We start from the raw sequence: 27,838 nt of genomic DNA, 5'->3' as shown, positions 1-27,838 counted from the left end.
CGCAGCGCCCCGCCCTGCCCTGCCCCTCGGGACCACCCTGCCTCCCCCCCACCCCCGCACTGACCCGGCGACCGAGGGCCCCTGAGCATCGGGCCCGGCCGGGCCCCCATGCATCTCAAGGCCTCCGGGGAGACGCCAGGCAGACTACCCGGGCTCCTTCGGCAATCTGGAACTGCAGAACAGTCATTTGACAACCCCAGACCCCCCCTTCCCCCCAATGATGCCGAAGTGCTCGGCGGAGCCCGGGAACTTCCGCAGCCCGCGCCCTCCGGGAGCTCAAGATCGGGGCAGACACGGGCGGTCAGGAGAGTGCATATGGGGGCGCCGTAGGGCCGACTGACAGCTCGTGGGTCCTCGCTCTGCCCTCCCGCGCTCCTTCGAGGGTCGCTCCAGGGCCAAGCCGCTGGCATCTGGATCTGGACACCCACTCCTCGACGTGCTTGCAGGCAGGGCTCCTCAAGCCACTGTGTCCCTAAGTCTCAGCCTTCGCAACTGCCTGCCCCTGCTGTCCCTCCCTGGTCGCCCTCGGGACCTCTCTGGGTCAGTGCGTGGTCTCTTGCCCTGCATATCACACTTACCTCTACTTTGGCTGTCCGTCCACCTGCCGTTCTGAATGTTTTTTCGGTTCCATAAATGGGTCTCACCGGACTCAACCTTCATATGTCCTGTTCCTTCTCCTGAAGCATTCTTTGCTTGATAAAGACTGCTCTCCGAATTTCGTCAGGATCATCCCCTCTGGAAAGCCTATCTTGACTTCCTCTCCTTGGTCAGGTTTCTGAGCTCCCAAACTCATCCTCGTTGGCTTCACTTATGAAATTTTTATTGTCATGTCTGATCCCCACTGGAATCAGCTTACTCAGGGACTATTTTGGTCTTTTCATTGTATTCTATAGTAATTTTTAATAAAAATATTTTAAATGAAATTTCCCAAGTTACTTGATGAAATCTGAGATAGCAACTAAAATATACACGTTTTTGATAGTATTATTTGCCCTTTAAAGTTTAGAGGCTCCTGTGTTTTTCACGAATCCAGTTATCGGTTGATGAATCAGAACTTTGACCTTTCCCTCCTCTCCTTTTCCCTCTAGGAACACCTGGGTTACTCTCCACTACTAATCTGTACCATCACTTACTACGTGTTGTCTTTTTTCTTCTTGTCTGCATCTCTTTCCCTCTCCCCCAACCGGTTGCCCAGCCCTCATGTAAAATGGAAATATAATTATGTACAAGTATTTTATTATTTGTATCTGCTATTTCACTATTTCGTATTTTTAAAAATTTAGAGTGTGTTTGGGGGAAATGTGGATAGGTAGATTGTTTTATATTTTCCTTCTGTAAAAACGAAACTGCCATTAAATAGAAAGAGGCCACCACAAAATGGGAACCCTTTTCCACCGGAGATCTGTTACGCTCGATAGAAAAAATATCCTATGTTGATCCAGAAAATATATCTGGAGCAATAGCCACCAAGAGACTTCTTTTATTTCAGATGTCCCACGCATAGTGTGAGGGACCATGAGACTCTAGGATGCTGTCCCCTGCCCCTTACCCACTGTCCCTCTTGCTCAGGTGAGATCCCTACTTGTAGAGACTCTGAACTTTGTTAAGAACCATGCAGGGGCTGGCATCCGTCTCTTGTGCTAAGTGACCTTAGGCGGGTCCTATGAATCGCATTCTCTGTCTGTAAAGGGGAGAAGTTACTGAGCTCACAGCATTGCCGTGATAGGGGCTACACAGGAGTGCCTTGCCCAGACCAGGGGAAACTAAACCAAAAACCACTCTGGGCCAGAGACAGGCATAGGGAGGAAGGGGCAGGGGCAGAGAGCATCATTCAGGCTCTTCCAAAACAGCAGGGTCCCCTTGCCTCCCTATGCTGTCTATGGTGAAGCAAAAGCAAAGGAGGAGTGAGGTTACACCCAACCTCCTTGCAGTCACTCCTAGCCCCCCACCCCACCCCCATGCCCCCAGCAGGGCCTGGCCACATGGGAGCAGGGAGACTTGGCCTCCACAGCCCCAGATGTGTGTCCAGGCCCCTCACTCCCAACGGTGAGCTAGCTTCTGCCCCCGCTTCCCCTGACTGGGGTGACAGATTGAGGGTGTGGTGAGAGGCCTAATTCCGGTAGAGGCCAGGATGCATGAGTGTGTGGGTGGGGGGAGCTGTGTCACCAAAGGGAACTGAAAGAAGCCTAGTGTGAGTGGTAGGGAGAGAGGACAGAGGTGCAAGGTGCAGTGGGACAAGAAACCCCCCCAACTCTGGACCTGCCCCTTTCACCCGCCTGTGCGAATGACAGCTGTCTTTACCTCCCCTCCAGGAAACCCACCCCCTCAGGCCCAGCCCTTGGGATTCCCCAGGCTCACCTGTCATCCATGTACCTATTTCTGGGAGCTTGTTGGTTAGACATCGGGCCCTGGAGTCTAACAGGCCTGCATCAGCCCCTGGCTCTACCACAGAGGTATTGTGTGACCCTGAGCAAACCGCAGACTCTCTTGGAACCCCCATTTCCCACCTGTAAAATGAGGATAGCATCACTGTCACAGGTTGGCTTCGAGGCCTAAATTCAACAAGTGCTCAGTGAGCCCCTTCTACGTGCCAGGGTAAAACAGCGAACAAAAGTCTATTTTGTCTAAACCCCCTACCCTCCTGGAACTTCCGTTCTTTGGTGGTAGACAGTCAATGCTTACGTCACAAAATGAGGGGTCTTTGTGGGTCATTGTTCAGGCTGAGCAGAGACATGATCTGAGCCAGGTTTTAACTCAGCCACGCTCAGCCCCTGTGAACATGTAAGTGGTAGCTTTATATGACGATGCCCAGACCCTGGGGCTTCCTCTCCATTTCCTACCAACTGCCACCCCCTCAGAGCTTTCCAGGGCATGACCTGGAAGTCCCCCACTTGGCCAGCACTGTCACATGCACGCCTCCAGACCTCACATCCCCACGTCCCCTGATCTGCAGCTCCCTTTACCTCTTCACGTGGCTGGAGGCCTAAGGGCTTGTGCTGTCGCCGGCATCCCTCCCCGGCCCTGGCTGTCTGCTCCCTTGGCCCTTTTAAGAACAAAGGCTACTTCCTTTTTGTTTGTGGTCAGCACCTTTCCTCGCCCTGACCCCCCTGCTCCCACCCCGGGCCCGCAACCCGGCCTCTACCTCTTTTCCGTGACTTCTGTTCTGGACCTCTGTCTCACAGCGCCAGCAGGCTCTGGAACTCCCAGGAACTCCTCAGAAACTCCAGTCTCTGCGTCTCTTTCTCATATAAACTCAGATCCCAGGGTAGCACTACTGCCTGGATTTCTCATTGGCACTATTTATTTATTTATTTACTCACTTATTTAAAGAGAGGGCAAGAGAGAATCTTTTTTTTTTTTTTTAAGATTTTATTTATTTATTCGACAGAGATAGAGACAGCCAGCGAGAGNTTTAAAGAGAGGGCAAGAGAGAATCTTTTTTTTTTTTTTTAAGATTTTATTTATTTATTCGACAGAGATAGAGACAGCCAGCGAGAGAGGGAACACAAGCAGGGGGAGTGAGAGAGGAAGAAGCAGGCTCATAGCGGAGGAGCCTGATTGTGGGGCTCGATCCCACAACACCGGGATCATGCCCTGAGCCGAAGGCAGACGCCCAACCGCTGTGCCACCCAGGCGCCCCAACGAGAGAGAATCTTAAGCAGCCTCCATGACTAGCCTGACTTGGGGCTCCAACTCACCACCCTGAGATCGTGACCTGAGCCCAGATCAAGAGTCAGATGCTTAACCGACTGAGCCACCCAGGCGCCCCTCTCATTGGTTCTTGAAATAAAGGTGGTGGAGAGTCTCCCAGCTCAGCTCAATGCCTTAGTGTTGTCCCCGCACCCCCGGGTCTGCCCTGCCTCTCTGTGCAGTCGTCTCTGGTCCTTCTGCTGACCCCTCCCCCACTCACATCCTCCTTCTAGACTGTCAGGATGCCTCGCCCAGACATCCTGATACCCCTCCACCCCTGCATGCGATGATTCAAGCACTCCGAAAATCTGCTGACTTCAGCATTTCACTCAAACCACTTCCCTCCCCAGGACTGGGCTCTGTCACAGAAGGGATCAGAACTCCAGTCCTTCCTGCCTGCCTGAAAAGCACGAGGCACCTGCACAAGAAGGCAAAGAAAGAGCAGGTAACTCAAGCCTTCCAGGCTCCTGCACTGTGAATGGATGCTTTATGGGGACAGAGACAGGATTGAGCTGTGGACCTCAGTGTCCTCTCTTGTCTCAGACAGACCTAGTTGACGCCCAGAGTCTGTAGATGTTCTCACCAGGGACAGGGGTCCCATCCAGGTGTACGAGGCCCACCCATCATTGGTTGGGGTGCAGGAGGCCCTGAGGTCACAGGCGCCAAGGTGCTTACCAGCCAGACCCATCTCAAGCCCCTGCAGCTTGGAACCGGTGCTTGGGATCCCACCTGGGGCAGGACTGTGGTCCTTTGAGGGGAGACACTGAGGAGGAGCCAGTTCTGTCTGGGATGTCAGGGTCAGCCCAAAGGCAGAGGGGGTGCTCCTCAGCTCACATCTGGACCTCAGGCTGCTGGGGCGAAGACGGAGGGCCCAGGGTTGGCTCTGGGACTCCGGAAGAGCTGCTCTCTGGCCTGGAGCAGCTGAAGCATGAGGACCTGGGAGGGGGCACAGGGGCAAGACCCTACATGGCCTCTCAACACTTCACCGTGGAAGGTGGAAGTCCCTGCCCCTCTTTGGCCTTCTCAGGGGCAGGCTGGGTGGGGGTTGTGGGCTGAGCATTTCCCACTTGGGGTGGAGGGAGGAGTGGGGGCTCTTGGAGGCTGGGAGTAGCCAACAGAGCTCTAGGAACAGGTGCTTGGCTCCTGCCAACCAGGCAGTCCTGGGCTACTATTTCCTGTGGGGGGGAGGTCAGGCCTCTGGGGGCCCCTGGGTGGGGCGTCCCCCAGGCTGCTCTAGTGCTCTGGTAGCTTCTGATGCCGGGAGTGGAAAGTCAAGAAAGCAGAATGCTCTAGGGGCTGAAGGGTCCTGGGAAGCTCCTAGGGCAGGCCTGCTCTGCTCTCTTAGGCCCTCCCAGAGAAGAGGAGGCCGGCTGCCAGGCCTCTCTGGAGGGGAATCTGGGGGCTGGTTCCTACCAAGCCAGTGTTGTAGAACCCCACTGCTTCACGGCTCTCCAAGCCAGGAGCCAGATGCAAACGCTGATGCCCACCCAAGGCCAACTGGAGCCATAGGGGTGCTGGTGGGCCTGTGGGATCCAGGAGTCTCTATGGGTCTGGGGCAGTCTCGAGGGCCATGTATATCCTGTTTCTCTCTATCCTCCTCCCTCTTTCCTGGGGCAGCACTTCCAAAGCTGCAGGGAGGCTGACATGGCTCGACAGCTGATCTGGGGCCCACCGTGGGAACAGGAAGACAAAAGAGGTACGTGCTCAGCAGGAAAGAGCTCACAGGGCTTCCTCATTGCTGCCACCCCCCACCTCACTGCGAAGGCTTCGCTTTGCAGGAGCAGGTCACAGAGCGCCCAGAAGAACGAGGCAAGGGGACGGTAAGCCCAGGGACTCTGGGTCCCACCTGAAGCTTGGCCATCCAGAAAGCAAGTGCGCTCAATCCTGCATCCTCACTGCAGTTTGGGTCCCGGGGCTCAGGGCAGAGAGAGTAGGGCAGCAGGCACCTGGCAAAGGAACGGCCTGTCCCAAGCTCTGGAGAAGAGCCAGAAGTGGTCACCACCGGCCCCACTGCAGCTCACGGCTGAAGGGGCGTGCTGGTTCAAGGCCGCGTTGGCAACGCATGTGGTGTGGAGGGGGCAGGCCACGTGCTGGGCTGACCTGAGGAGCGGATACAATCAGATAATGCTAATGAGTCCTTAATATGTGCTGGACACTACTAAGCACGCTTCACGGGGCTGCATTTGATTGCCACGCCCAGCACCATGGAGAGGGCCTCCGAAGTGACCCCCTTTGCAAAGAAGCAAGCCAAGAAACTTGCTAAGCTGGTGAACCTCAACAAGTTAGTCTGCTTACTTCTTTGTGGTCTTAGTGTTATCCTTGGCCTGTAGAAGCACCACCCTGATCTCTGCCTTCGCCCTCACATGCTGCTTTCCCTGGCTTGTAGCTCTGTGTCCAAATTTCCCCTTTTTATGAGGACATCAGTCATATTGGACTAGAGCCCGCACTAATGCCTTCAACTTAACTTGAAGAATTACATCTGCAAGATCCTGCGTCCAAATGAGGCAACATTCTGAGGTACTGGGGGTTAGGACTTCAACATAGGAATGTGAGGGAGCACAACCCCGAACAATATTTCACGTGGAGCCTCCTTTGCACCAAGCGCCGGGGTCCCATTTCACTTTCGTGACAACCGTAGAAGGCAGGAGTATGCATCCCTTCGTTTTATAGATGAAGAGCCTGCAATTCAGAAAGGTTAAGCAGTTACCCCGAAGGCGCACAGCAGCTAGTCTGGGATTTGAACCAAACTGAACCATGAGTGACATTGGATCACTCTGGAGTCGGACAGACCTGGGTCCAGGTCCTAGCTGTGTGACCTGGGGAGCAGCCTCTCTGACCCTCAGTGTCGTCGTTTATAAAATAGGGTCAGTACTGTCCCGTCAGCAACAAAGTACTGTTGTTCAGTGGTAAGGATGAGGTCTAGCCCAGGGACCGACGCACAGCGGAAGTGATAATCACAGAACCGTAACACCAGTGGCTCGGTAGAGCATGTCCTGTGTTCTGTCGGGTCCTGGGGGCTGCCTCACTGTGACCATCTGTGCTCTCGGAGTCCCTGGGGCTGGCAGAGCTGGGGGAGCACACCGATCCCTGCACTCCGGCCGCCCAGAGCTCCCCGGGGCTACCCCCCATTCTAAGCTGCACCCACCACACCTGCCACCGATTCTTTGCCTCCGCTGGGCCAGATGCGAAGTGAGGCGGAAGGTAGAAGGAGTCCGCAGCTGGGGGCCTCCTTCCTCGTGCTCAGGCCCCAGGGTGTTGTCTGTGTAGAAAAGGTGCCCTGAGAGAGGCTGCCCACTCCCCAGCTGCCTTACCCCTCTCCCTCAGGGACAGCCATGAGAAACTGTAGGATCGGGGCGCTTGGGTGCTGTCGTCGGTGGAGTGCGTCCAACTCGTGGTTTCGGCTCAGGTCGTGATCTCAGTGGGGCTCCCCACTCAGCACAAAGTCTGCTTGAGGTTCTCTTTCTCCCTCTCCCTCTGCACCCCAGCTCATGCTCCCTCTCTCTCTCAAATAAATAAATGAATCTTAAAAACTGTAGGGTCAGGGGCGCCTGGGTGGCTCAGTCGTTAAGCGTCTGCCTTCGGCTCAGGGCGTGATCCCGGTGCTCTGGGATCAAGCCCCGCATCGGGCTCCTCCACTGGGAGCCTGCTTCTCCCTCTCCCACTCCCCCTACTTGTGTTCCCTCTCTCGCTGGCTGTCTCTGTCAAAAAAATAAAATAAAAATCTTTTAAAAAAAAAACAACAACAAAACAAAACTGTAGGATCAGAGAACAGACCAGGAGGTGGGGTGCAGGGAGGGGCTGACCACAAAAGGAGCAGCTGGTAGTGGTGGAAAGACTAACAGTGGTTGGTACACTAAAAAGAGGGAGTTTTATTGTATGGAAATGACAAATAAAAATTTAAAAAGTGATTCAGAAGGGCCAAATACTAAATGCCAAGAAGTTTTGGGGATAGCTTAACAAATTTATTGAGTTTTTACGCAAGCAAAAGGCTGATATGTGATAAATATGTCTTAGAAAGCTCTTTAAATAAATCTTACATAAAAATTCTAAGTAATTAAAATAAGCAAAGCAAAGAAAAAGAACACATCCTTCCTAGACAGGCAGGGGCAGCGCCTAGCCCCCACCCTCTCTGTTTCTCCCTCCCTCCAGCCCCGCACTTTGGGGCCCTGCCACCCCTCTCCTGACCTCTTCTCAGCTCTCAGAACACTGACCATTGGCTGCTATCAAGCTCCCCAACTGTTCCAGGGCACAGGATAAAGGGCCCACCCCCAGTATGAGTGGCTCCAAGTGACAGGTGCACACGTCAGAGTCCTGGCGGGACACAGGTGCCAATAATGCAGGAAGGTTCACAGAGGTGTGAACAGGGTTACGAAAGTCAGGGGGCATGTCCAGGCACCCAGGGCCTAGCATCTGGGGGCAACCATTATCAGCTGCCAAGTTACCTCGGGCTTCTCCCCGGGGGACAGTCAAGCACCTCAGCTCCTCTTCCAGGCTGGGAGCTCATGAATGAATGAATGAGTGAATGAATGATGAATTTGAGAATGAAAGAATGACGGATAGAATGGGAAGAGACCAGTTTCTACTGGCACTGAGATCAAGGTGGATCATTTTCCCCCGGATTTTCACCTTCCTAGACCTTTAAGGAATGTTTCCTAAGTACCCACTTCGAGACCCAGAAAGGACCCTGAGTCACAGAAGCAGAGGCCACGGCAGAGACAGGGGGTGCCATCAGGCACTAACTAGGGAGACTGCAGGGTCCTGCCGGTGAGGCCTTGTTCCTCCCTCTCACTGGAAACACACTCATGAGCTGCCCACCCCCTGCCCCCCGCCCCCCACCTTTTCCATCTGGGCCACTCGGGGCTGGGTTCACAGGGCTCAGTTAGGTGTAGATGCTTCAGGGGAGGGGAGGGACAGCAGGGTGGAGACCGAGGGACCTGTCACCCTGATGACCGTAGTATGAACGTCTGTAGAGCCGTTACCATGCTCCCCAGTGCAAGCCTCCTTCTGATGGGAGAAGCAGAGCTTGGCCTTGGGACCTGGAATGTTCTGAGTGCCCTGGGAGGTAGGGCCAGTGGCAGTTGATGGGGAGGGGGAGGCTTTCCCTTCAGCCCCTGGCAGTGCCAGGAGGGGCCTGGCACCGTCCTGGGCACGTGCACACTTGTACGTGTGCCTTCTGTGTCCTAGCTGCTTCACCCTGAGTGGCCTAGTCAGGTTGTAAACCACCCCTCCCGCACGCACCCTGTGCCTCCTTCAGTTGGGCTAGGCGTTTGGTGAAGGCTATTGTGGGTCCAAGGGTGCAGAGACAGAGAGGTGGGGAGCCCCAAATCTTATGGAGAAGAGCCCATGAGGGCTCAGTCTCTAGGGTCCAAGCATCAGCTCTAAGGTTGGGGTGAGGGTTAGGGTGGGCCGCAGGGGGACCCAGGGCAGGTTCCCTTCTGAGAAGTCTCCCCTGGAGGTCCTCAGACATCATGTCCCCTGCTTCTACCTTGGACTGGACCTGGGAAGGCAGCAAATCCTGATACTGGGCATTACCTGGGATGAGGGCGGGGGCCTGGGGTGAGGGTTCAAGGGCAGAGCACTCCTCATTATGCTTCAGCTTTGCCCCTGCCCCAGCCAGGAGCTGAGTTCTGACGCCCAAAGCCCTAGGTCTGGGTCCCCATGGCAGTGTGAGCAGGTAGCAGGGAGCCCTAACCCCAGTGAATGAACTGATTCCTGGCATGTGGGTGACCCTGGTCTTCACCTTGTCCTGTGCTCCACTTGCTCCCTGCTCCCAGGTCTATTCCCAGAGATTTCCAGAAGCACTGACAGGGATGCTTTGCTTTCTTAGCAGGGTGGCTGGTTGTACCAGAAAGGCAGAAGCCTTCCGCAGCTGTCCATTCCTCACACTTCCTCACATTCAGATCCCCCCACTCCACCCTTCATCCCTGTGTCTGCCCTCCAGCCCTGCTCAGCTCAGGCTTCTGATTTTAGGATACTCTAGGGAAAGTGCAGGGCGAAGTTACCATTTCCACTGAGCCCTGCCCTCACAACCTGTTCGTTCCTGGGGGCAGAAGGGAATGTGGGCCAGCTCAGGGGTTAGACTGGGACGTATTCGAGGTGCAGGAAGGAGCCCGGGAGCAGTTGCCAGGGGAGCCTGACCACAGGGCTACCGATGGGCTGTGCCCAGACCTTAGGAGATGTGCTTTCCTGGGCCTGAACATCTGACTCATAAAATCTGAGGTGATCCCGAGGGAGGGCGGTGCAGCTGCCACCCCGGCAACGCTCTGTCAAAGCCGCATCCTCTGTATCGCTCACTGAGGCCACCGTGTGGCCATCTCAGGACCTCAGTCCTTCTTCAGGTGGCATCCCTTGTCCCAGGCCATCCTTCCTTAGGTAACTTTCCTGCCCACACACTCTGTCCAGGACCTTTCCTGGGGACAGCTTACCTGGATGGGACAGGAAGACAGTATAGTAAGCTGCCCACAGCTTAGCCTAGAGGAACCACTAAGAAAATAACTTAAAAAATAGTAACAGGCACCTGGGTGGCTCAGTTAAGTATCTGACTTCAGCTCAGGTCATGATCTCAGGGTCCTGGGACCGAGCCTCATGTCAGGTTCCCTGCTCAGTGGGGAGTTTGTTTGTTCCTCTCCTTCTGCCCCTCCCCATCCCCCTGCCCTTCCCCCTCTCCCTCTGCCCTTCCCCCTCGCCCTGCTTGGTCTCCTCTCTTTCTCTCAAAGTAAATAAATAAAATCTTTAAAAAAATAATTTAAAAGATCATTCAAGGAATCATTTAAATTTTATACTAGAAAATACAATGTAAAAGAAAGCAGTCTGGGAGAAATATAGGAACAAAAAAGACATGAGATATTTAGAACACTAGTAAAAAGGTAAATACAACTATATCAATAATATGAATGGATTAAACAATCCAATCAAAAGGCAGAGATCATCAAACCAAATTTAAAAACAAGATCCAACCGTATGCTATCTATTGGAGATGCATTTTAGATTTAACGATGTACAAATAGATGTAAAGTAAAAGGACAGAAAAAGGTATATCATGTAAACAGCGACCGGAAGAAAACTGGAGCGGCTATACTAATATGAGACCCAGCCCATTTTTATTTATGTTTGATATATATAATAAATGTGAATTTAAATTAACCAGTGGATTTCTAGTATATGCCATCATCATATTATTTTTTAATTGAAAAAGAATAATTGGAACACAATATTAGTTTCAGGTGTAAAACAGTAATTCCATATTTATATACATTACAAGATGGTCACTGCAGTAAGTCGAGTTACCATCTGTCAACGCACAAAGTTGTTACAATATTATTGACTACATTCGCCTGTGTTNAAGTAAAAGGACAGAAAAAGGTATATCATGTAAACAGCGACCGGAAGAAAACTGGAGCGGCTATACTAATATGAGACCCAGCCCATTTTTATTTATGTTTGATATATATAATAAATGTGAATTTAAATTAACCAGTGGATTTCTAGTATATGCCATCATCATATTATTTTTTAATTGAAAAAGAATAATTGGAACACAATATTAGTTTCAGGTGTAAAACAGTGATTCCATATTTATATACATTACAAGATGGTCACCTCAGTAAGTCGAGTTACCATCTGTCAACGCACAAAGTTGTTACAATATTATTGACTACATTCGCCTGTGTTATCCCAGACCCAATAGAGGAAGTTACTAAAGATAAAGAAGTACTTTTTATAATGATGAAAGTGTAACCTGTCTAAGAGGTGACAATTATACACACACACACACCTACCAACAGTTACACTTCACACTGTATACAAAAAGTAACTCGAAATGGATCTAAGACCTATATGTAAGAGCGAATACTGTAAAAGTCTTATAAGAAAATAGAGGGATAGGGGTGCCTGGGTGGCTCAGTCGTTAAGCGTCTGCCTTCAGCTCAGGGCGGGATCCCAGTGTTCTGGGATCGAGCCCCACATCAGGCTCTTCCGCTGGGAGCCTGCTTCTTCCTCTCCCACTCCCCCTGCCTGTGTTCCCTCTCTCGCTGGCTGTCTCTGTCAAATAAATAAATAAAATAATTTTTAAAAAAGAAAAAAGAAAAAAAAAGGAAAATAGAGGGATAAATCTTCCTAACTTTGGATTAGGCAATGGTTTCCTAACTCTGACACCTAAAGTACGAGCCACAAAAGAAAAAAAAAAGATAAATTGGAATTCATCAAAATTAAAAATTTTTGTGCTGCAAAGGACATACCCAAAAAGAGACAACCCACAGAATGGAAGAAAATACTGGCTAGGCATATACCGGATAAGCGACTTCTATCTATAATATATAAAGAATGCTTGGAACTAAATAATAAAAAGACAACTCAATGAAACCTGGGATAAGGATTTGAATAGACACTTCTCCAGAGAAGTTATATAAATGACTAATAAGCACATGTAAAGATGTTCAGTGTCATGTGTCATGAGGGAAATGCAAATCCAAGCCACAATGAGATACTGCTCTACACCCACTAGGATGCGTACAATAAAAAAGTCAGATAATGATAAGTGTCGTAGAGGATGTGGAGAAATCGGAACCCTCATATATTGCTGGTGGGAATGTAAAATGGTGCAGCCACTTAGGAAAAGAATTTGGCAGTTCCTCAAAAGTTAAAAATAGAGTTATCACATGATGCAACAATCCCACTCCTTGGCCTACACCCAAGATAAATGAATACATATGTCCACACAAAAACTTGCACATGAATATTCATAGCAGCATTATTCATAATAGCCCGGAAGTGGAAACAACCCAAATGGCTATCGACTGATAAGCGGATGAATAAAGTATAGTATATACCTACGGTGGAATATTATTTGGCAGGACAAAGGAATGAGGTACCGATAGATGTCGATACATGTCATGACATGGAAGATCCTCGAAAATACGCTCAGTGAAAGAAGTCAGACACAAAGGACCACATATTGTAAAATGTACTTACGTGACATGTCCAGAATAGGCAAATAAGTCTACAGAGAAAAAGTGTAGGGGCACCTGGGTCGCTCAGTTGGTTAAGTGTCTGCCTTCGGTTTGGGTCATGATCTCAGGGTCTTGGGATCGAGCCCCGCATCAGGGGCTCAGGGAGTCTGGTTCCCCTTCCCTCTGCTTCTCTCTCTCTCTATCCCTGCTCACGTTCTTTCTCTCTCACTCTCTCTCTCTCAAATAAATAAAATCTTTTAAAAAGGAGTTTAAAAAGCAAGGGTAAATGAGTGGTTGCCCAGAGCTGGGGGATGGGTGGTGGTGGGAACAGGGGGTGACCGCAAACGAGGACAGGGATTCTTTTGAGGGTGATGAAATGTTCTAAAGTTGACTGTGCTGAGGTTACACAACTCTGTGAATATACTACACCACTGAATTGTACTCTTTTCTCCCCCCTTGATAGCAGCACCCTTTATTCGGCACCAGCAGTACCCCGGGAACAGCACTAGGCCCTTCAGCTGTCTTATGTTCATAATTAATTAATTATGTAGGCTCCACACCCAGCGTGGAGCCCAATGTGGGACTTGAACTCACGACCCTGAGATCGAATGGATGCTCCAGCGACCAACCCACCCAGGTGCCCCCGCCTGTTTTCTGTTAACGCTGAGATGCTCTCGTGGACTGCCCGAGACCGAGGTGCACGGCCCGCTCTGGTGATGGTGCTGTCTGACCTGCAGCCCCCTGGGGCACAGGTCCCAGTTTTTGCTTCTTTGTCCCAGTTTATTTACACTTTCGGGGGGCCAAGAGCCACCCCACTGCTGTCATACACGACCTCGGGACTTTCAGCTTCGCTCAGGGGCTGTTCAGCTATCGAACCAATGGCAAAGTTTTCATTCACCTCCTTCTGACGACCTACAAATCGAGTTTTCCTGTAGTCTTTACCATCCTGCACCTGGCCGGTGTGCGTCATCTTCGCAGATGGGGGGAGAGGGGGGCAGGCTCAGCGCCTCTGCGCCTCGGCCCCACTCAGGCCCAGCAGCCCGGGAAGGTCACCGGCCCCACCATCTTGCGAGCTCTGAATGGTACCTGTAAATGGGGAGATCTATGATATGTAAATTGTATCTCAATAACGCTGTTGCCAAAGCAAAAAACATAAAAAGGGAAGCCGAGGTTAGTACTGGGTGCCAGGACCTCTCCTGCCACAAGATAGCCCAGCTGTGGCTTTGATCTGCTGGTCTCTCCCCCTTGTCATCTGACCCCTCTCTTCATATTAGCTGGAAGGAAGAGCTGCTATTCCCCTTCCCTCAGTCCCTGTCCTACGTCTGGTTTTTCTCTAAAACTGGGGGCTGGGGCTGGGGGAGACCTGTTGCTTGACTAGAGCCCCTTTGGCCAGTCTTGGCCCAAACTCCAGTGAGCCAGTGTCTCCTCTGTGCAGCCCATGTGGGAAGGCAAGCATGGGCCTCTCAGCACCCGACTGCCAAGGGGTTCTGAGCTAACCCAAAGCAGAGGGCCCTGGGCAAGTGTAGACACTGCCCCGCACTCACCAGCCTCCCCCTGGCTCCTCAGAGCCACAAACTGAGTTGGGTCCATTCTGAGGCAGGCTGTTAATGATAGGCCTTGCCTTTGTTTTGGATCTGAATTCTGGGGCCCTGACCCAGGATCACAGGAAGAGGTACTGAGACTCAGTACCCCCAACCCAATCCTTGGATTTTATAATGGGATTGAGGTGGTGGAAAGAGAGACCCCTGTGCGTGCCCATCCACTGGTACCTGCCAAGCAACCCCCCTGCCCATACCCTGGGATTAAAGCAGATGAGGGGCAGAGTTGGCAAAGCAGACCTGCCCAAGGGGTGCTCCCAGCCCTCTCTGCAAGGGAGAATACACCTGAATCTTGTAACTGCATGAATTCCCAGTGCTGCGGCAGAACCGACGAGAAGCAGAAGTTCCCCGTGTGCAGAAGTCATGCGCGGTGGGAGAAGAGCCAGCAGACATCTCCACTGGGGTTAGGCGTCAGAGCTGGGGTGGAGAGCCGAGCCGTTCTCCAGCTGAGTGAGCTCGCTTAGGCGCTTAAACTCTGCAAGCCTCAGTTTCCTTGCCTGTCAGGGCCATGAGGGATAGGAAGAAGAGAAATGGGCGGATAGGAGAAGAGGGGATTACCAACAGGAAGCTACCCCTATGTATCTCCTCCTCTCTTCCCCCACCCTCTTAGCTTCTCCAAGCCCTCATGGGATCCCCAGGGGTCAGTCCTTGAGAAAAGAAAGTCACAAAAGAGATTGGAGAAACCCTAGGTGGGAACGGGCACAAGTATGATGGGCAAGCTCCCCTCCCGGCTGCAGAACTTCAAGGCTTGGTGGTCCCCGTGTGGGCACCTGGAAACCTTCTGCCCACCCCCTAGGTTCTTGCTCTGCTCTGCAGGGTTCAGATATGCAATCTGATGGCATCAGCTTCTCTATGCCAAAAACAAAACAAAAAAAATGCACACACACTCCTAAAATCCCAGCAGGTTCAGTCCAACAAGGAAGTATTCCGCCTGTGAGTAGTAATCTGCGAGCAGTGCTGGTCAAGTGTGTGGACTGGCATTCCGTACCGAGCAGACATGCTGCAGCTTGGCATAGAGCCTGGAATGTCGGGAGGCGGAATTTGCTGGCATTTTAAGGACAGGCAAAGGATGACCCTCCTGGAGGGCGACTGGTGGGCTACTTACTCTGCATCTGGGGGAGGCGTAGCAACACTGTGGGATACAGTCGTGGGATTTGAATCTCAGATCTGTGACCAACAACACATCCCCCACGTGCTTCAGCCACTCAGCTGCTCAGCCAGGGGTGACCTTTGCCTGGGGTGGACACGTTGCGAGTGTGGAGGGAGGGTCCTGGGGGCATTGGGAGGCTGAGACAGGAGCCACTGAGATTGCTGACTCAGGGGCAAGCTGGCAAGGGTTGTGGGGGGGGCGGGGGGGCTGAGATCCTGCACGGCCTGTTGCAAAATGCCAGCTCCAAAAGAAATCACGTGGTGTACGCATGCTCGCATACGGTTGTGTGAGCCAGGTGAAGGGTGTGGAAGATCAGACCCTTGTTACCCTTGGTCATGTGGGGGTGGGAGGAGCCGGGCAAGGCAAGGGGCTGGAGCAGATGTAATGATGCGCTTTGTCTGCATAACTTTGTAGTATCTCACTGCATTTGTTACAACTGGTGTGATTTGAAAGATAGCAAAAGACATACAAAAAATTAATCATTTACTAATCCTCTCTGTCCCTCCCTCCCCACAGCGGCCTTTTGCTTCCAGCCGCAAATCCAAAGAGGAAACCAACCTGCTGCTATCGGCAGTACAGCCTGAAGCAGGTAACGTCCAGGAGGTAACTTATGTTGGGGTCTTCTGTGTGCCGAGCACCTAGCATATGTCAGGCACACATCCTCACCGAACTTTCTCCACCTGCGGTAGGGTTAGTACTTATAGATGAAAGATGTCGGCTTAGGGAGGCGGAGTAATTTAGTGGAATGATTTGTAAATTTCGCGTATTGACTGAAGACCCAGGAGAAAACAGAATTCCCTTCAAAAGGGTTTAGCTCAGGAGAACTTTTTTTTAGGTTTTGTTTATGTATTTGAGAGAGAGAGCGCGCATGCGCACACACAAAGGGGGGGAGGGTAGGGATAGGACAAAGGGAGAGGGAGAAGCAGACTCCCTGCTGAACAGAGAGCCTGACATGGGGCTCCATCCCAGGACCCTGAGATCATGAACTGAGCTGAAGTTAGACACTTAACCAACTGAGCCACCCAGGTGCCCCGAGTTCAGGAGAACTTAAAGAAGGGACTATTTACAGACCTGCAGACTCGGTGTTAAGAGAATCCACAAGGCACGTTAAAGACCAGGGGACTAACAATAGCAGGAAGCCAGCACCGCCCCCCCCCCGGGAGGGGGGATGGGGGAGCAGAGAGGACAAGGGGAAGGAATAGTGTTACCAGGAGCCCAGATGAGCAGAAGGAGGGAAGAAATACCCCCAACCACTCTCCTCCTGCTTTTGTGCCTCTCATGGGCTGACTCAAAAGGAAGTGGGGGGTGCAGTCCCTAGGGACTGAGGGGGGGAGGGTGAATGGGGATGGGGAGAAATGCAGAACCACTAGCTCAGACCATGGCGTGAAGCAGGAGTTGAACTCAGAACTCACCGACTCTGAACCCTGGAGTCCTGCTGCTGCGCACACATCCCCTGTCCCACACACCACTCTGTATGTGGGGCCGTCCTGCCAAGTAAGGACTCAAGCCTTTTCTTCTTTTCTGCTTTCTCTAGCAGGAATGCCCTCTTCTAAAGAATGGGCTGGGTGTTGGTCGGGACAGCTGCATCTGGCAGAGAAACATGAGCCCTGTATTCCAAGCCTGACGCTTGCGTGCATTTACGATCCCATGCTCACACGCCCCCTCCGTCAGGGACCCCGTTCCCCCTTCCCTTGGCCTGCACAGGGGCATTCCACAGGACGAGGTTTCGTTTATTGCTATATTCCTGTATCGGCCTCGATGCCCGGCACAAAAGACACTCACAGTGATCACTCACAGTGGAACTCAAATGCCTCTCAAATGCCCTTTCCTCCGGGCCTTGGGTTTTTATTTCGTAGAGTGAGTTTTCCAGAAGCTTCTCTACCTTCTATTGCAGATGAAGAATGTGCTGAGTGCTCTTTTCAGCCATTCAGCATCACAGAACACTCTATAGGAGTGCTATTAGAGTGACATGTCACAGCTAAGAAAAATTAGCCACTGGAAGTTAAATGACTTGCCTGAGGTCACCAGTAGAAAGTATCGTCAGACACAGGGTTTGGTCTGGCAGCTCTCACCAGAGTCTGCTCTTAGCCTCTGCTCCACCCAGTCTCCCAGGGGACCTGCCTTATAACAGGCACCATCTTCTTTAACCCTGGTGGGACAGGAGCTGCCACTTCCTTGTTTCTTCCCTGGCCTGCGGGCCTAGCTTTCCTCTGCTCCTGTGAGTCCAGTTCCAGGCCGGCAGAGGCCTCATCTCAGCCCTGGCTCACCGCCGCCCCTCCCCCTGCAGCCAACTGCTCAGGCCCTTTTATGGGGTCCAGACTCCTGGGAGAGTTGCTGCCCTCTCTTAAGGTGCATGGAGAGTGGGCCGGTAGGGGAGGGGGAACTTCAGCCCCTGCCTGGGCTGGGAGGAAGGGTGACTTCTGACTTGCTGGCCTTTACAGCTGGGAGGGAGACTGCTTTGGCAGGACTCATGGCTCCACCCTCTATGTCCCTTTGCCTGTGTGTGAGCTCAGGGGCCCATCCCCACCTCCCCCTACTTCCCAGCTGCACTGAGGAGTTTGTGGCCAGTTTTCCTCACTTCCTCCCTTTGGCCCCCTCTGCCTGCTGAGCCCACGGCCCAGCGCTGCCCCCAGTCCCGGCTGCCCCCACCCCCAGGCCTGAGTTTAGGAACTGGCAAAAGGGCTGGAACCAGCCAGCAAAGGGAGGCCTTGGCATTTGGGGCCAAGCCTGGGGTTACTGGGGTGGATGGGATGGTGAGTAGAGTCGAGGAAGGAAATGTATAGGTGGACAATAGAAGAAGAAAGAAGGAGACCATGGTCTCAGAGGCCTGGAGCAGCACCCTTGCTGTGATTTGTTATTTACTGAGCACTTAGCATGTGCCAGCCACTACCCTATTTACATACTCTCACCGCCAGTCTGTGAAGGAGATACTAGAATCCCCAGTGTGCAAACAGGGAAACTGAGGCACCATTAGGGGCCTGCCTAAGGGCACATGGATTTGGCTAAATAGGGTTTTGAACCCAGGCCCATCCTCTTCTCCTGTAAGCAAGAAAGCAGCTGAACTGGGAACCCCAGGGCAAATGAATTGACCCCAAGGAGGGGGGGAGTGCAGGAAAAACAGCTGTCCCCGGGCCTCAGAGTGATCAATTTGTGTTTATTGTCAGCATCTCCACCAGGGACCATATGCAGGAGTGGGTCCCAGCTTCCTGCCTGGCTGGGGCTGCTCTCCAGCCGCTGCCCCTCTGACGCAGGGCTGGGGTCAGGACGGAGCTGGGGTCCAGGCCTCCAGGTGCCCATCAGGGCGCCACCAGTCAGGATGACAGACTCCAGAAGCCCTCCCTGAACAAAGACTGGGTGGGAGGCGGCCTGGTGTGTCCCCACCCCGCCTACCCCAGCGCCTGCTGAGCCGCGACCGACCACAGACAGCGAGGCGGAGCGAGCATGGCGGGGCTCCGGGCCGCTCTGCTGCCCCTCGTCCTGCCGCTCACGAGCCTGGCCCTGGTCTCGGTGACCGGTGAAGGTAAGTCGGGGCGCCGGAGGCTCGCGGGCGGCCCGGCCGGACCCCGTCTCTCACTCAGCCTAGCCCGAGGGAAGGAGCTGGGGCCAGACTGCCTCCCCCGACCTCCCGCCCCGGCGGGTGCGAGCGCCTCCCGGCCCAGCCTCAGTCCTCCCCGTCGGAGGAGGAGCCCGCGTGGGGGCGCGCAGGAGGCTGAGGCCCGGGGCCCAGCAGAGGGGGGCTGCCTGCAATGGCTCGGGAGGAATTCCTGCAGGCAGCGGTGGGGGAGAGGCTGCCCTGGAATCTGGGAGTCTGAAGTTAATTATCTGTCTTGAGAAAGGCGGGGAGGAGGCCCGCTATGGGAGCTGACTTTGAGTCTGTGTCTAGCCTTCTCCTGGGGGGCGGGGGGGCAGGCAGGAATAGAGGGGTCAGTGCAAGGACTTGGCAGCCGGCTGGGGAGAGGGGAGCCGAGGACAGTTCCATGGGGAGCTATCAGGCTCTGTGAAACAATCTGGAGCTCTTTCTGCTGGTCTCTCCAGGCAAGGGACTGGCCCTGTCTTCCCTGAGGGTCCCATAGGACCCCCACGCTCTCCCTGACTCCCTTATTGCGCCTGCTGAAGCAGACCTGGGGGCGTGGCCTGAGAGGAGGGACCGTGCGGGTGGGGGTGTCAAGCTGAGACCGAGGGTTTAAGCTGCGGAGCCCTCATCTTTAGCGGCCCTGCGGAGGGCGGGGAGGAGCGCCACCTACAGGAGCCTTGCCCAGTTCCAGGTGAGAGGCTACCCCGCAAGGGAGGGGACGGGAATAGGCGCCAGAGGCTTGGGTGCCGCCATTTGTTGGGGCGTTAGAACCTGGATGCGGGGAGTAGCGGGGCAGGCTGAGAAGATGGGTGGTGTTTGCAAAAGGTCACATTTGGAATTGCCGCTGGGAACCTTCAGATGTGCCAGAGGCGAGCAGGTGGAGGCAGGGAGGGTGGAGGCAGGGAGGATGGCTCTGACTTCAGCCTCCTGAGTGGAGAGAGGGGAGAGTGGGCTGGGGACAACTGGGTGAGACCAGAGGCTGATGGGTTGAAGGGCACAAAAGAGGGAAACCGAGTCCCAGATTTCTGAGTCCGTGGGGATGGGAGGAACCAAGGCAAGGAACTCGGGTCAAAGCAGTTTGGGAGAAAGAAGACAATTGAGGTTTCCAATGAGGCTCTGTAATCTCCGCTTGGGGGAGTGGAGGCGGGGAATGGGTGACACGGTCCCCTGCCTCACAGGACTAGTGTCTGCGACAAACCCTTTTAGCCACCCCAGACCTGGCCTCATAATGACCTGCCTCTGTGGGGAAGACCCTCCTCCCCTCTCCTTCCTCCTCTTCCTCTTCCACTGCCCACCCCCCCCCACCAAGGAGGGATCTGGTCTATGGGATGTCTGTGGAGCCAGCCTACCCCTGCACCCCCCTCCTCAGTTTTTACTTTCCTGACTAGAGGGGAGGGATTCAAGTGAGGTGGAAATGGCTGTCTCACCCCAGGCCTGAACTCAGAGGAACCCCCTTCCCTGACATAGTGTCATCAGAAACCAGGGTTAGGCTGTCTTTGTTCAGTCTAGTGCCTTGAAAGCCAGGGGGGCCCTGCTGACTCCTTCCCCAAACCCTTCAAGAAATGCAGCCAAGTTCTACCTTCTGGAGCTCTCCCTGCCCAGTGTGGGGTCCTGTCTTCCAAACCATGCAGGGGAGGAGGGTCACCCTGGGCCCCACCCCTGCCCACTGCCTACCGCCCTTTCGGGGAAGGAGATTTGGTCTGGGACAGTGCTGGAGTGAAAGCGTGGAAGGAGGAGAAGGGAGAAGGTGGACAAAAGGGGCCCAGACCAGCTTTCCCAGGTAGCAGGAACTTCTGTCAGATATAGAATGTGCGTCCCGATGTGGGGTCCCCCCCCCCGCCCTCCACCGAAGGCCTGGAAATAGTGGCAAGGCTGGGGGCTGGGTGGGGCTGGAGCAGAGGGAGCGTCTGCCCCTTCCTGTGCACATGCTCCGGAAACAGTGACCTTGCTGACAGGTGAGGACAGGCAGTTGGAGGGCCAGGTGTGCTCACATCAGGCCTGCAGGTCCCATGGCCATCTCCCTCCCCTGCACTGTAGCCTACACCGGCTGCTCCCAGCCTCACTGGTCAGCTCCCCAGGCTAACCCTGGCCAAAACCCTGGCCCATGTAAAGATGGGTGACCCTGACCTGCTCCCCATGGCTGGGGACCCCTGCAGCTTATGGGAGGCTGCAGGGAGGCCCCGGTCTGGATGCTCTCCCCGTGGCCCCAGCAGGGCAGGGTCCTGGGGCTGATACCTGACAGAGGTCCTTGCTACTTGGGAAAGCTGGTCTGGGTCCCTTTTGTCCACCTTCTCCCTTCTCCTTCGTGCTTTTACTCCAGCACCCTCACAGACCAAATCTCCTTTTCAGGAAGGTGGGTGGGCTGGTGGACAGGGGTGAGGCCCAGGGTTCCCCTCCTCTCCTACAGGGTTTGGAAGACAGGACTCAGGAAACCTTGTCAGCCCCTCACCCACAGGCCCACCTTGGATTCTTGTCCCCTTCAGGTGGGGTCATTCTCAGGGATTCCCCTGAGCCTGTGGACATCCACCACTACCAGCAGCAGGAGCCAGCCCACGCCTCAGCCCCTGCTGGGGCCCCGCAGGAGCAGGGGCGCCCCCTGGAGGAACGGCTGGGAAGGCTGGAAGCCCAGATGATGGAGCTCAGAGAGCAGGTAGTACGGGAGGCCTGTGGGTGTGTGTGGGGTAGGGCGGGCCTTGCATTGTTAGTGGAAAGAAAGGTTGGGCTGGGGGTGGTGCGGGAACTGTAAAATAGAGCTTGGTTTTAAATGCACGTGGAGAAGTTCTTATATGAATGGTTCTTAATATCGATTCTTTCATACAAATGAAGACCCTCCGGAGTATTTATCAGTTCAGATGTTCATGTTTTCGCGTATTTGGCCAACAGTATAGAGCACCTAACATACATAGGGCATCATCAGAGAAGATTCTGGATGGATGAAGGTCTTTAATGGGGAGAGGGGATTGGGTCTGCTTCTGTCCAAAGGAGAGGTCTGGGGGCCCCGTGCGCCCCCTGGGAGCCTGTCCAAACTCCGAATCTTGAGAACTGTGGCTAATCTGGGTGCTCTCTGGAGGGGAGCCACCTGTGCCCTGGAACAGTCGAATTTCCTTCTCGCCCTGCTCAGTCTTCACACCCCCCAAATCTGCCGGGTGTGTTGGATGGGGCGGAGCTGAGCCAGCACCTCCTGCCTTCCCCTCCGCCTCTTTCCCCCAGAACAAGGAGCTGCAGGAGAGGGTGAGGCAGCTGGAGTCCTGCGAATGCCGCCCAGCTTCTGCCCAGTGCTGGGGACTGGGGCGGGCCTGGCCTGAGGGTGCTCGCTGGGAGCCCGACACCTGCACAGCCTGTGTCTGCCGGGATGGGGCTGTGCACTGTGAGCCCAAGCCTGGCCTGCCCCATTGCCGTGGTGAGTGCCACCCTGTCTGCTGGCCAGGACCACCTCGGCACCTAGGGATGGCCGTGAGTGCCTGAGTGACAGCGCTCTCTCCTCCCCAGGCTGCAGCCACAACGGTCAGGCCTATGGCCATGGGGAGATCTTCTCTCCAGACGCCTGTACCACCTGCCACTGCTTGGTGAGTTCCCGTGGCCCACTCGGATATCCCATACCTGTCCCCTCACCTGCCTCATTTAAGTTACCAGTTACTGCAGCCTGGTGTCCTGGAAATTGAGGAATGGGGTCTACCGCCCCTCCCGCAAAGCCTTGCCACCAATGGCTCCAGTTGATTGAAAGTGGCTCTATTTTCTGGAGCTCAACCCCCCCCATACACATGGTGGAGGCCCCCACACCCCTCTGATTTGGGCCTGGCAAACAGTGGCAAGGAGGGCAGAGGGGATGGAGCTGCTGTCTTCCTACATCGCCCGCCCCCTCACCTGTGGGGCCTCCCTGTCCCTGTTCATCCATCTGTCCCTGTCACCTACCTGCCTAGTCGCCCTCACTTGGCTCCACTTCCACCTTCTTCCAGCCTTTCCTTCCTCGCTCCTCCGTCGAGGAAGCTCTCAGTTCCCTCCCTGTGGTCTCTCCATGCTGGGGAACTTGCTGGTACCCGGAAGAAATGGTTTCTGGGGCTCTAGAGCAGCAGGAGATGATGGGGGTGGCGGTAGGATGTCTCTTCTGCCCTCAGACCAAGGGTGGCCCATGTACCCTGAGCTGCCTCGGCCTCTTGCTCCTCGGCTGTGTCATGGCCTAGGGGGAGTTTTGGGATCCCCAGGCCGGGCCCTCCAGCGTTCTGAGGCCTGTGCGCTGCTCTGTCTGCCTCCCCACAGGAGGGAACCATAACCTGTACCCAGAAGCCGTGCCCGAGGGGACCGTGCCCAGAGCCAGGAGCGTGCTGTCCGCACTGTGAGCCAGGTCAGCCCCCCCCCAGCCCTGGCCCCACCTCCCACACTCGTTCTGGGCCCCAGAGCCGTTGTGTGCCTGCCCACTCCCTCTGGCAGGGGTTCGGGGAATTCAGAACTGAAGCACAGCCGCAAATATGCACTCTGGCCTGGGACTGAGTCAGAGCCTCTGAATCATCGCTGCCCTCGGGGAGCTTCTAGTCTAGTCGAGAAGTTGAACTGAAAGCTAATACAAGATTAGAGATCCAATGACCATAGGAGGGCAGGGTGTGGTTAGCTGCCAGAGGAGACGGCGCGAAGGCAGGGGATCCACTCAAGACTGTGTCAGGCTGGGCTTTACGGACAGTGGGTCATCCGAGCTGCATCTTCAAAGGAAAGTGAGATTTCACCAGAAGGGGACAGTACTCAATGGCCCTTTGGGCACAAGGACAGGGTGGGGAGAGGTGTGTTGTAAGAAATCAGTGGAAAGGCCCAGTGGGAACAGTCTGCTGTAAGCCTTACAGTTTGGACTTTCTTCTGTGGGCAATGGGGAGCCATTGAAGGCTGCAGAGCCAGAATGTGGCTTGTTCAAAGGAGCATTGTAGGAATATCCATCTGTTCGGGCCAGATGCGAGAGACCAGTGAGTGGGCTGGCGTAGTTGTCATCCAGCCAGGGAGCCAGGGAGCCAGGGATGCCAGTGGCTGCAGAGGGGTGGGTGTTTCTAAAGAACGGGCAAGAGCTGGTGACTGGTCAGATCCCATGGAATAGTGGGAAGCTAGGAGGGCAGCGGTGCCAGTGACGTTCAGAGAAGTGGGGGGAGGTGGAGGCAGTGGCTCTGCGGGGGCGGGCGGGGTGTGGGGGGCTACTAGCCCATAGTCAGGGAATAGCGTTGTCAGAGTTAGCAAAGAAAACATGGGAGGCCTTGTGAAATTTGAATTGCACATAAACAACACATACTTTTCAGTGCAAACATGGCTCGCACAACATTTGGAACATACTTATACTAGAAAAGTATAGGTTGCCTATATGGAATTCAAATTCAGCTGAGCATCTTGTATTTTATTGGGCAGACTATCAGCTGGTAGTGTGAAGGCTGGGTCAGGGGCTCAGGCGACCAGAGGGGTCTGGAAACGGAACCCGGAAGTCTTGGCCTGAGATGAAGAGTGAAGTCTCTGGAGCTGATGGATCTCAAAGAAAAGGGACACACACATGCACACACACGCACACGCATGCACACTTGCACACACAGACAGAGCTTTCAGGATATGTGGTGCCTCAAGGCCATGGCTAGATCATATATCTTTGGTGAAATTTTTTGAAAAGGCACCCTCAACACTTCTCTCGTAAAATAATGGAAATCTACTGATTATGTTTGAGTCAGACATTTGACCTTTCTGCTGGAAAGTTGTAAATATAAAAATCTCTGGTTATCTCTGGAACAAGCCACATTCTGTAAATATAAAAATGGTGCCCTTTGATGCGGTACCCTTGTGGGTGCTTTTGCTCCAGTGCTACGGGTCTCTTACGTGCGGGCCTGGCCCCGGTTTTGCAGGCTGCCCTGGTGGCCACAGGGCTGGGGAAACGTGGCATCCAGAGCCCTGTGTCATCTGCACCTGCCAGGTAAGGGAATCAGCCCCGGCCACCACGCACATTCCTGATGCTGGGCACACCCCCGGCCTAGCAGTGCCAAGCCCAGTCTGGGGGCCAGAGAGAGCTGCTGCCACCCCCCTGCAGCCTGCTAGGCCCACTGGGCCAGCAGAGTAACTCAGCTTGGGCAGTGGAGAGGGAGTGGGGGCTCAGTGTCTGCCCTGCAGGCAGGGACCGTGCGGTGCCAGGGGCCCTCATGCTCAGAGCTCAACTGCCTGGAGAGCTACATCCCGCCTGGGGAGTGCTGCCCCATCTGCCGGCCAGGTGACCACCCGCCCTGCCCCGCCCCTCCCTCCCCTCTGCCCTGGAGCATCCAGTGCCTACTTGGGGTCATGCCCTCCCTTGGGTGATGTCCCCTCACTCTGCTCTCTGCTGACCAGCCTGTCATCCTGGCAACCCTCCCCAGGCTGTGAGTATGAGGGGCAGTCTTATGAAGAGGGGGCCAACTTCCTGTCCAGCTCCAACCCTTGTCTCCAATGCTCCTGCCTGGTGAGTCCCCAACCCCCACTTTGTCCAGGCCCTGCTCCTTCTTATTCACTCCCTGCCCTACCTTGGGCCACATCTCTTTCATCTTCTCATGTACCTTCCAAGACCTGGGGCCAGTGAGGTTCCCCTCCATCCGGGCCCTGTGCCCCACCCCCACAAGGGTGTCGGACACTTGCCCACCCTGCCCTCTCTGGGAGCCAGCCCCGGTGACTCTGCAGCTCTCGGTGCATTACAGAGCAGCCTGGTTCGCTGTGTGCCCATGAAGTGTCCACCCAGCCCCTGCCCTGAGCCGGTCCCGAGGCCTGGGCGCTGCTGCCCGACCTGCCGAGGTAAGAGCCCGACCCTTCCCTGGTGGAGGCCCAGGCGGGGCTGTCCCCCCATTTCTTCCACTCCAGAGCCCATTCTGCTGGGCTCTGACTTGGGGGCTTTGGTCAGTAGGGGAGTGATGCCCAGTCAAGCCTGCTCTGGAGCTGAGGTTCTGGGCTCAAATTCTGCCCTCGCCACATCATGGCTGTGTGCCTCTGAGAGAGATACTCTGTGCCTCAGTTCCCCGTGTGTGAGGTGTGGATGACGACAGTGTGTGCCCTGATAAATGTTGGCCATCATTACCTGCTCTGTGCACGAAGACACGGGGTGCGGACCGTTAGAGGGTGATGCTGAGTCGCACCCCGATACTGCGGCAAAGGCAGGGTGGGGCCAGGTGCCAGGTACTGAGGAAACTGGGCGGGAGGAGACCTAATCCAGCCTGGACATGGGAAGGAGAGTGTCCTGGAGACAGCGTGTCCTAAGCGAACCCTCAGGATAAAGAGCGGTTACCTAGGTGAAGGGCGGAATAAGGCAGAGGGCATTCCAGGAGGAGAGGACAGCTTGCACAAAGGTGTGGGACTGACCGTGTGAGGGGGGCGTGTGTTAGGGGGAAGGTACAAGCGGGGCACGAATGGCCAAAGCCTGCAGTGAGAGATGAGGGGGGCCCGAGAGCAGGGGGAGGTGGGCGTGGCTGCGCTGGGTCCTGGGAGGCCTGGAAGGGCAGGCTAAGGAGCTTGGGTCTTCCCTACCTGGGGCCCTGGGAGCCCCCAGGAGTCTAGGCAGAGGGTCTGGTTTGGGCTCAGGAGAGAGCCCCCAGGAGGCCATGTGGAGGACGGTAGGGGCAGGCTGAAGCTGGCAGCCAGGCTGGCTCCCACCAGGCTTCCTTTCTGCCCATCTTCACCCCCACCCCAGGCTGCACGGAAGGTGGCTCTCACTGGGAGCATGGCCAAGAGTGGACTGTCCCTGGGGACCCTTGCCGGATCTGCCAGTGCCTGGTGAGCCCCACTTCTGCTCCCATAGCCCAGGCCCACCACAGTCATTCCTTCATTTCACTGAGCTCACCCCATAGGCATTGCGAGGGGACAGAGGTGGAGAAGAACTGATCCTGGGCGCTGTGGGGCGGGGGGGACAGGGCCGTGCCTGTCTGTGTACCAAGTTCTGAGCACAGCAGGTGTGCAGCATGGATATGTGAATGAATTCAAAGAGCTTGCAAGCTCCAGGAGTGAGACAGGACAGGATATGACGGGCAGCAACAGCTCTGGGGAGAGAGACGTAGATTTCCTCGAGACATGTAGAACTGGGCTGTCCAATCTGTAACCACTACTGTGTGTGGCCGCTGAGCCCTGGAGATGGGGCTGCCCAATCTGAGATGGGCTGGGGTATAAAATACACATGGGATATTAAAGACTTGGTATGAAAGAAAGGGATATAAAATATCTCATTAATACTCTATGTTGATTATATGTTGAAATAACTTTTGGGTATATTGAGTTGAATGGAATATCTTAAAATTTAGTTTTATCTGCTTCTTCGTACGTTTTGAAATTTGACTGCTAGAGAATTTAAAGTGATTTGTGACTTGTGTTATGTTTCTATTGGACAGCACAGACCTAGAGAATCTTCATGGGAGGGGGGTGGGTTTAGGTCTTAAAAGGTGAGTAGAATTTAAGCAGGGAGAAATGAGGAAGGACATTCCAGGGGCTATAGACTGAATGTGTCCCCCCCCAAATTCATATGTTAAAATCTTAACCCCCAAGGTGATGGTATTAGGAGGTGGGGCCCTCGGAAGGTATTTAGGTCACGAGGGTGGAGCCTTCACGAATGGAGTTAGTGTCCTTGCAGAAGGGACCCCAGAGAGCTAGCTCTTTCCTTCTTCAGCCATGTGAAGACACAGTGAAAAGACAGGTGTCTAGGAACCTGGAAGCAGGTCCTAACCAGACACTTCTGGCACATTGGTCTTGGACTTCCCAGCCTCCAGAATGATGAGAACTAAATTTCTGTTGTTTATAAGCCCCCCAGCCTATGGGATTTCACTACAGCCCCATCCCCTCTGCAACCATGTGCTCCCCATCCCTGTTCACACCGACCACCCTCCCCAACACCTGTGAGAAGAGTGACTGGCTGTCACTT

General features: G+C 54.5%; 2 protein-coding genes across 14 annotated transcripts in view; one reads left to right on the top strand and one right to left on the bottom strand.

Annotated features, from left to right (window-relative positions):
• IRF5 (interferon regulatory factor 5) overlaps positions 1-551 on the bottom strand; it is a 10,763-nt gene extending 10,212 nt beyond the window's left edge. The window contains exon 1 of one of the 2 annotated variants that reach the window (XM_034671859.1): positions 65-551. In XM_034671859.1, the coding sequence (XP_034527750.1) occupies positions 65-410 (346 nt within the window). In that variant the 5' untranslated portion in view covers positions 411-551. The remainder of the gene's footprint in view (positions 1-64) is intronic. The other variant, XM_019804205.2, reaches the window with a different exon arrangement.
• Positions 552-3,664: 3,113 nt separating this feature from the next.
• Positions 3,665-27,838, top strand: part of KCP (kielin cysteine rich BMP regulator) — a 45,979-nt gene continuing 21,805 nt past the window's right edge. For 5 of the 12 annotated variants that reach the window (XR_004628863.1, XR_004628864.1, XR_004628867.1 and 2 more), the window contains exons 1-12: positions 3,666-4,135; positions 5,308-5,386; positions 15,903-18,906; positions 21,444-21,610; positions 22,171-22,360; positions 22,450-22,526; positions 23,218-23,302; positions 24,822-24,889; positions 25,084-25,180; positions 25,323-25,405; positions 25,638-25,731; positions 26,621-26,703. Coding sequence is in view for 8 of the 12 variants with exons in the window: in XM_034671766.1 (XP_034527657.1) it covers positions 18,828-18,906; positions 21,444-21,610; positions 22,171-22,360; positions 22,450-22,526; positions 23,218-23,302; positions 24,822-24,889; positions 25,084-25,180; positions 25,323-25,405; positions 25,638-25,731; positions 26,621-26,703 (1,023 nt within the window). In the remaining 4 variants the exon portion in view is untranslated. Of the gene's footprint in view, positions 4,136-5,307; positions 5,387-15,902; positions 18,907-21,443; positions 21,611-22,170; positions 22,361-22,449; positions 22,527-23,217; positions 23,303-24,821; positions 24,890-25,083; positions 25,181-25,296; positions 25,406-25,637; positions 25,732-26,620; positions 26,704-27,838 lie in introns of those variants that run through there. The other 7 variants (XM_034671757.1, XM_034671750.1, XM_034671753.1 and 4 more) reach the window with 7 other exon arrangements.

The sequence above is a fragment of the Ailuropoda melanoleuca genome, chromosome 1 (assembly GCF_002007445.2).
Source record: "Ailuropoda melanoleuca isolate Jingjing chromosome 1, ASM200744v2, whole genome shotgun sequence".
NCBI classification, from domain to species: domain Eukaryota; kingdom Metazoa; phylum Chordata; class Mammalia; order Carnivora; family Ursidae; genus Ailuropoda; species Ailuropoda melanoleuca.
Note: the sequence above shows the minus strand (reverse complement) of the source record. Positions and strands in the feature narration are given on the sequence as shown.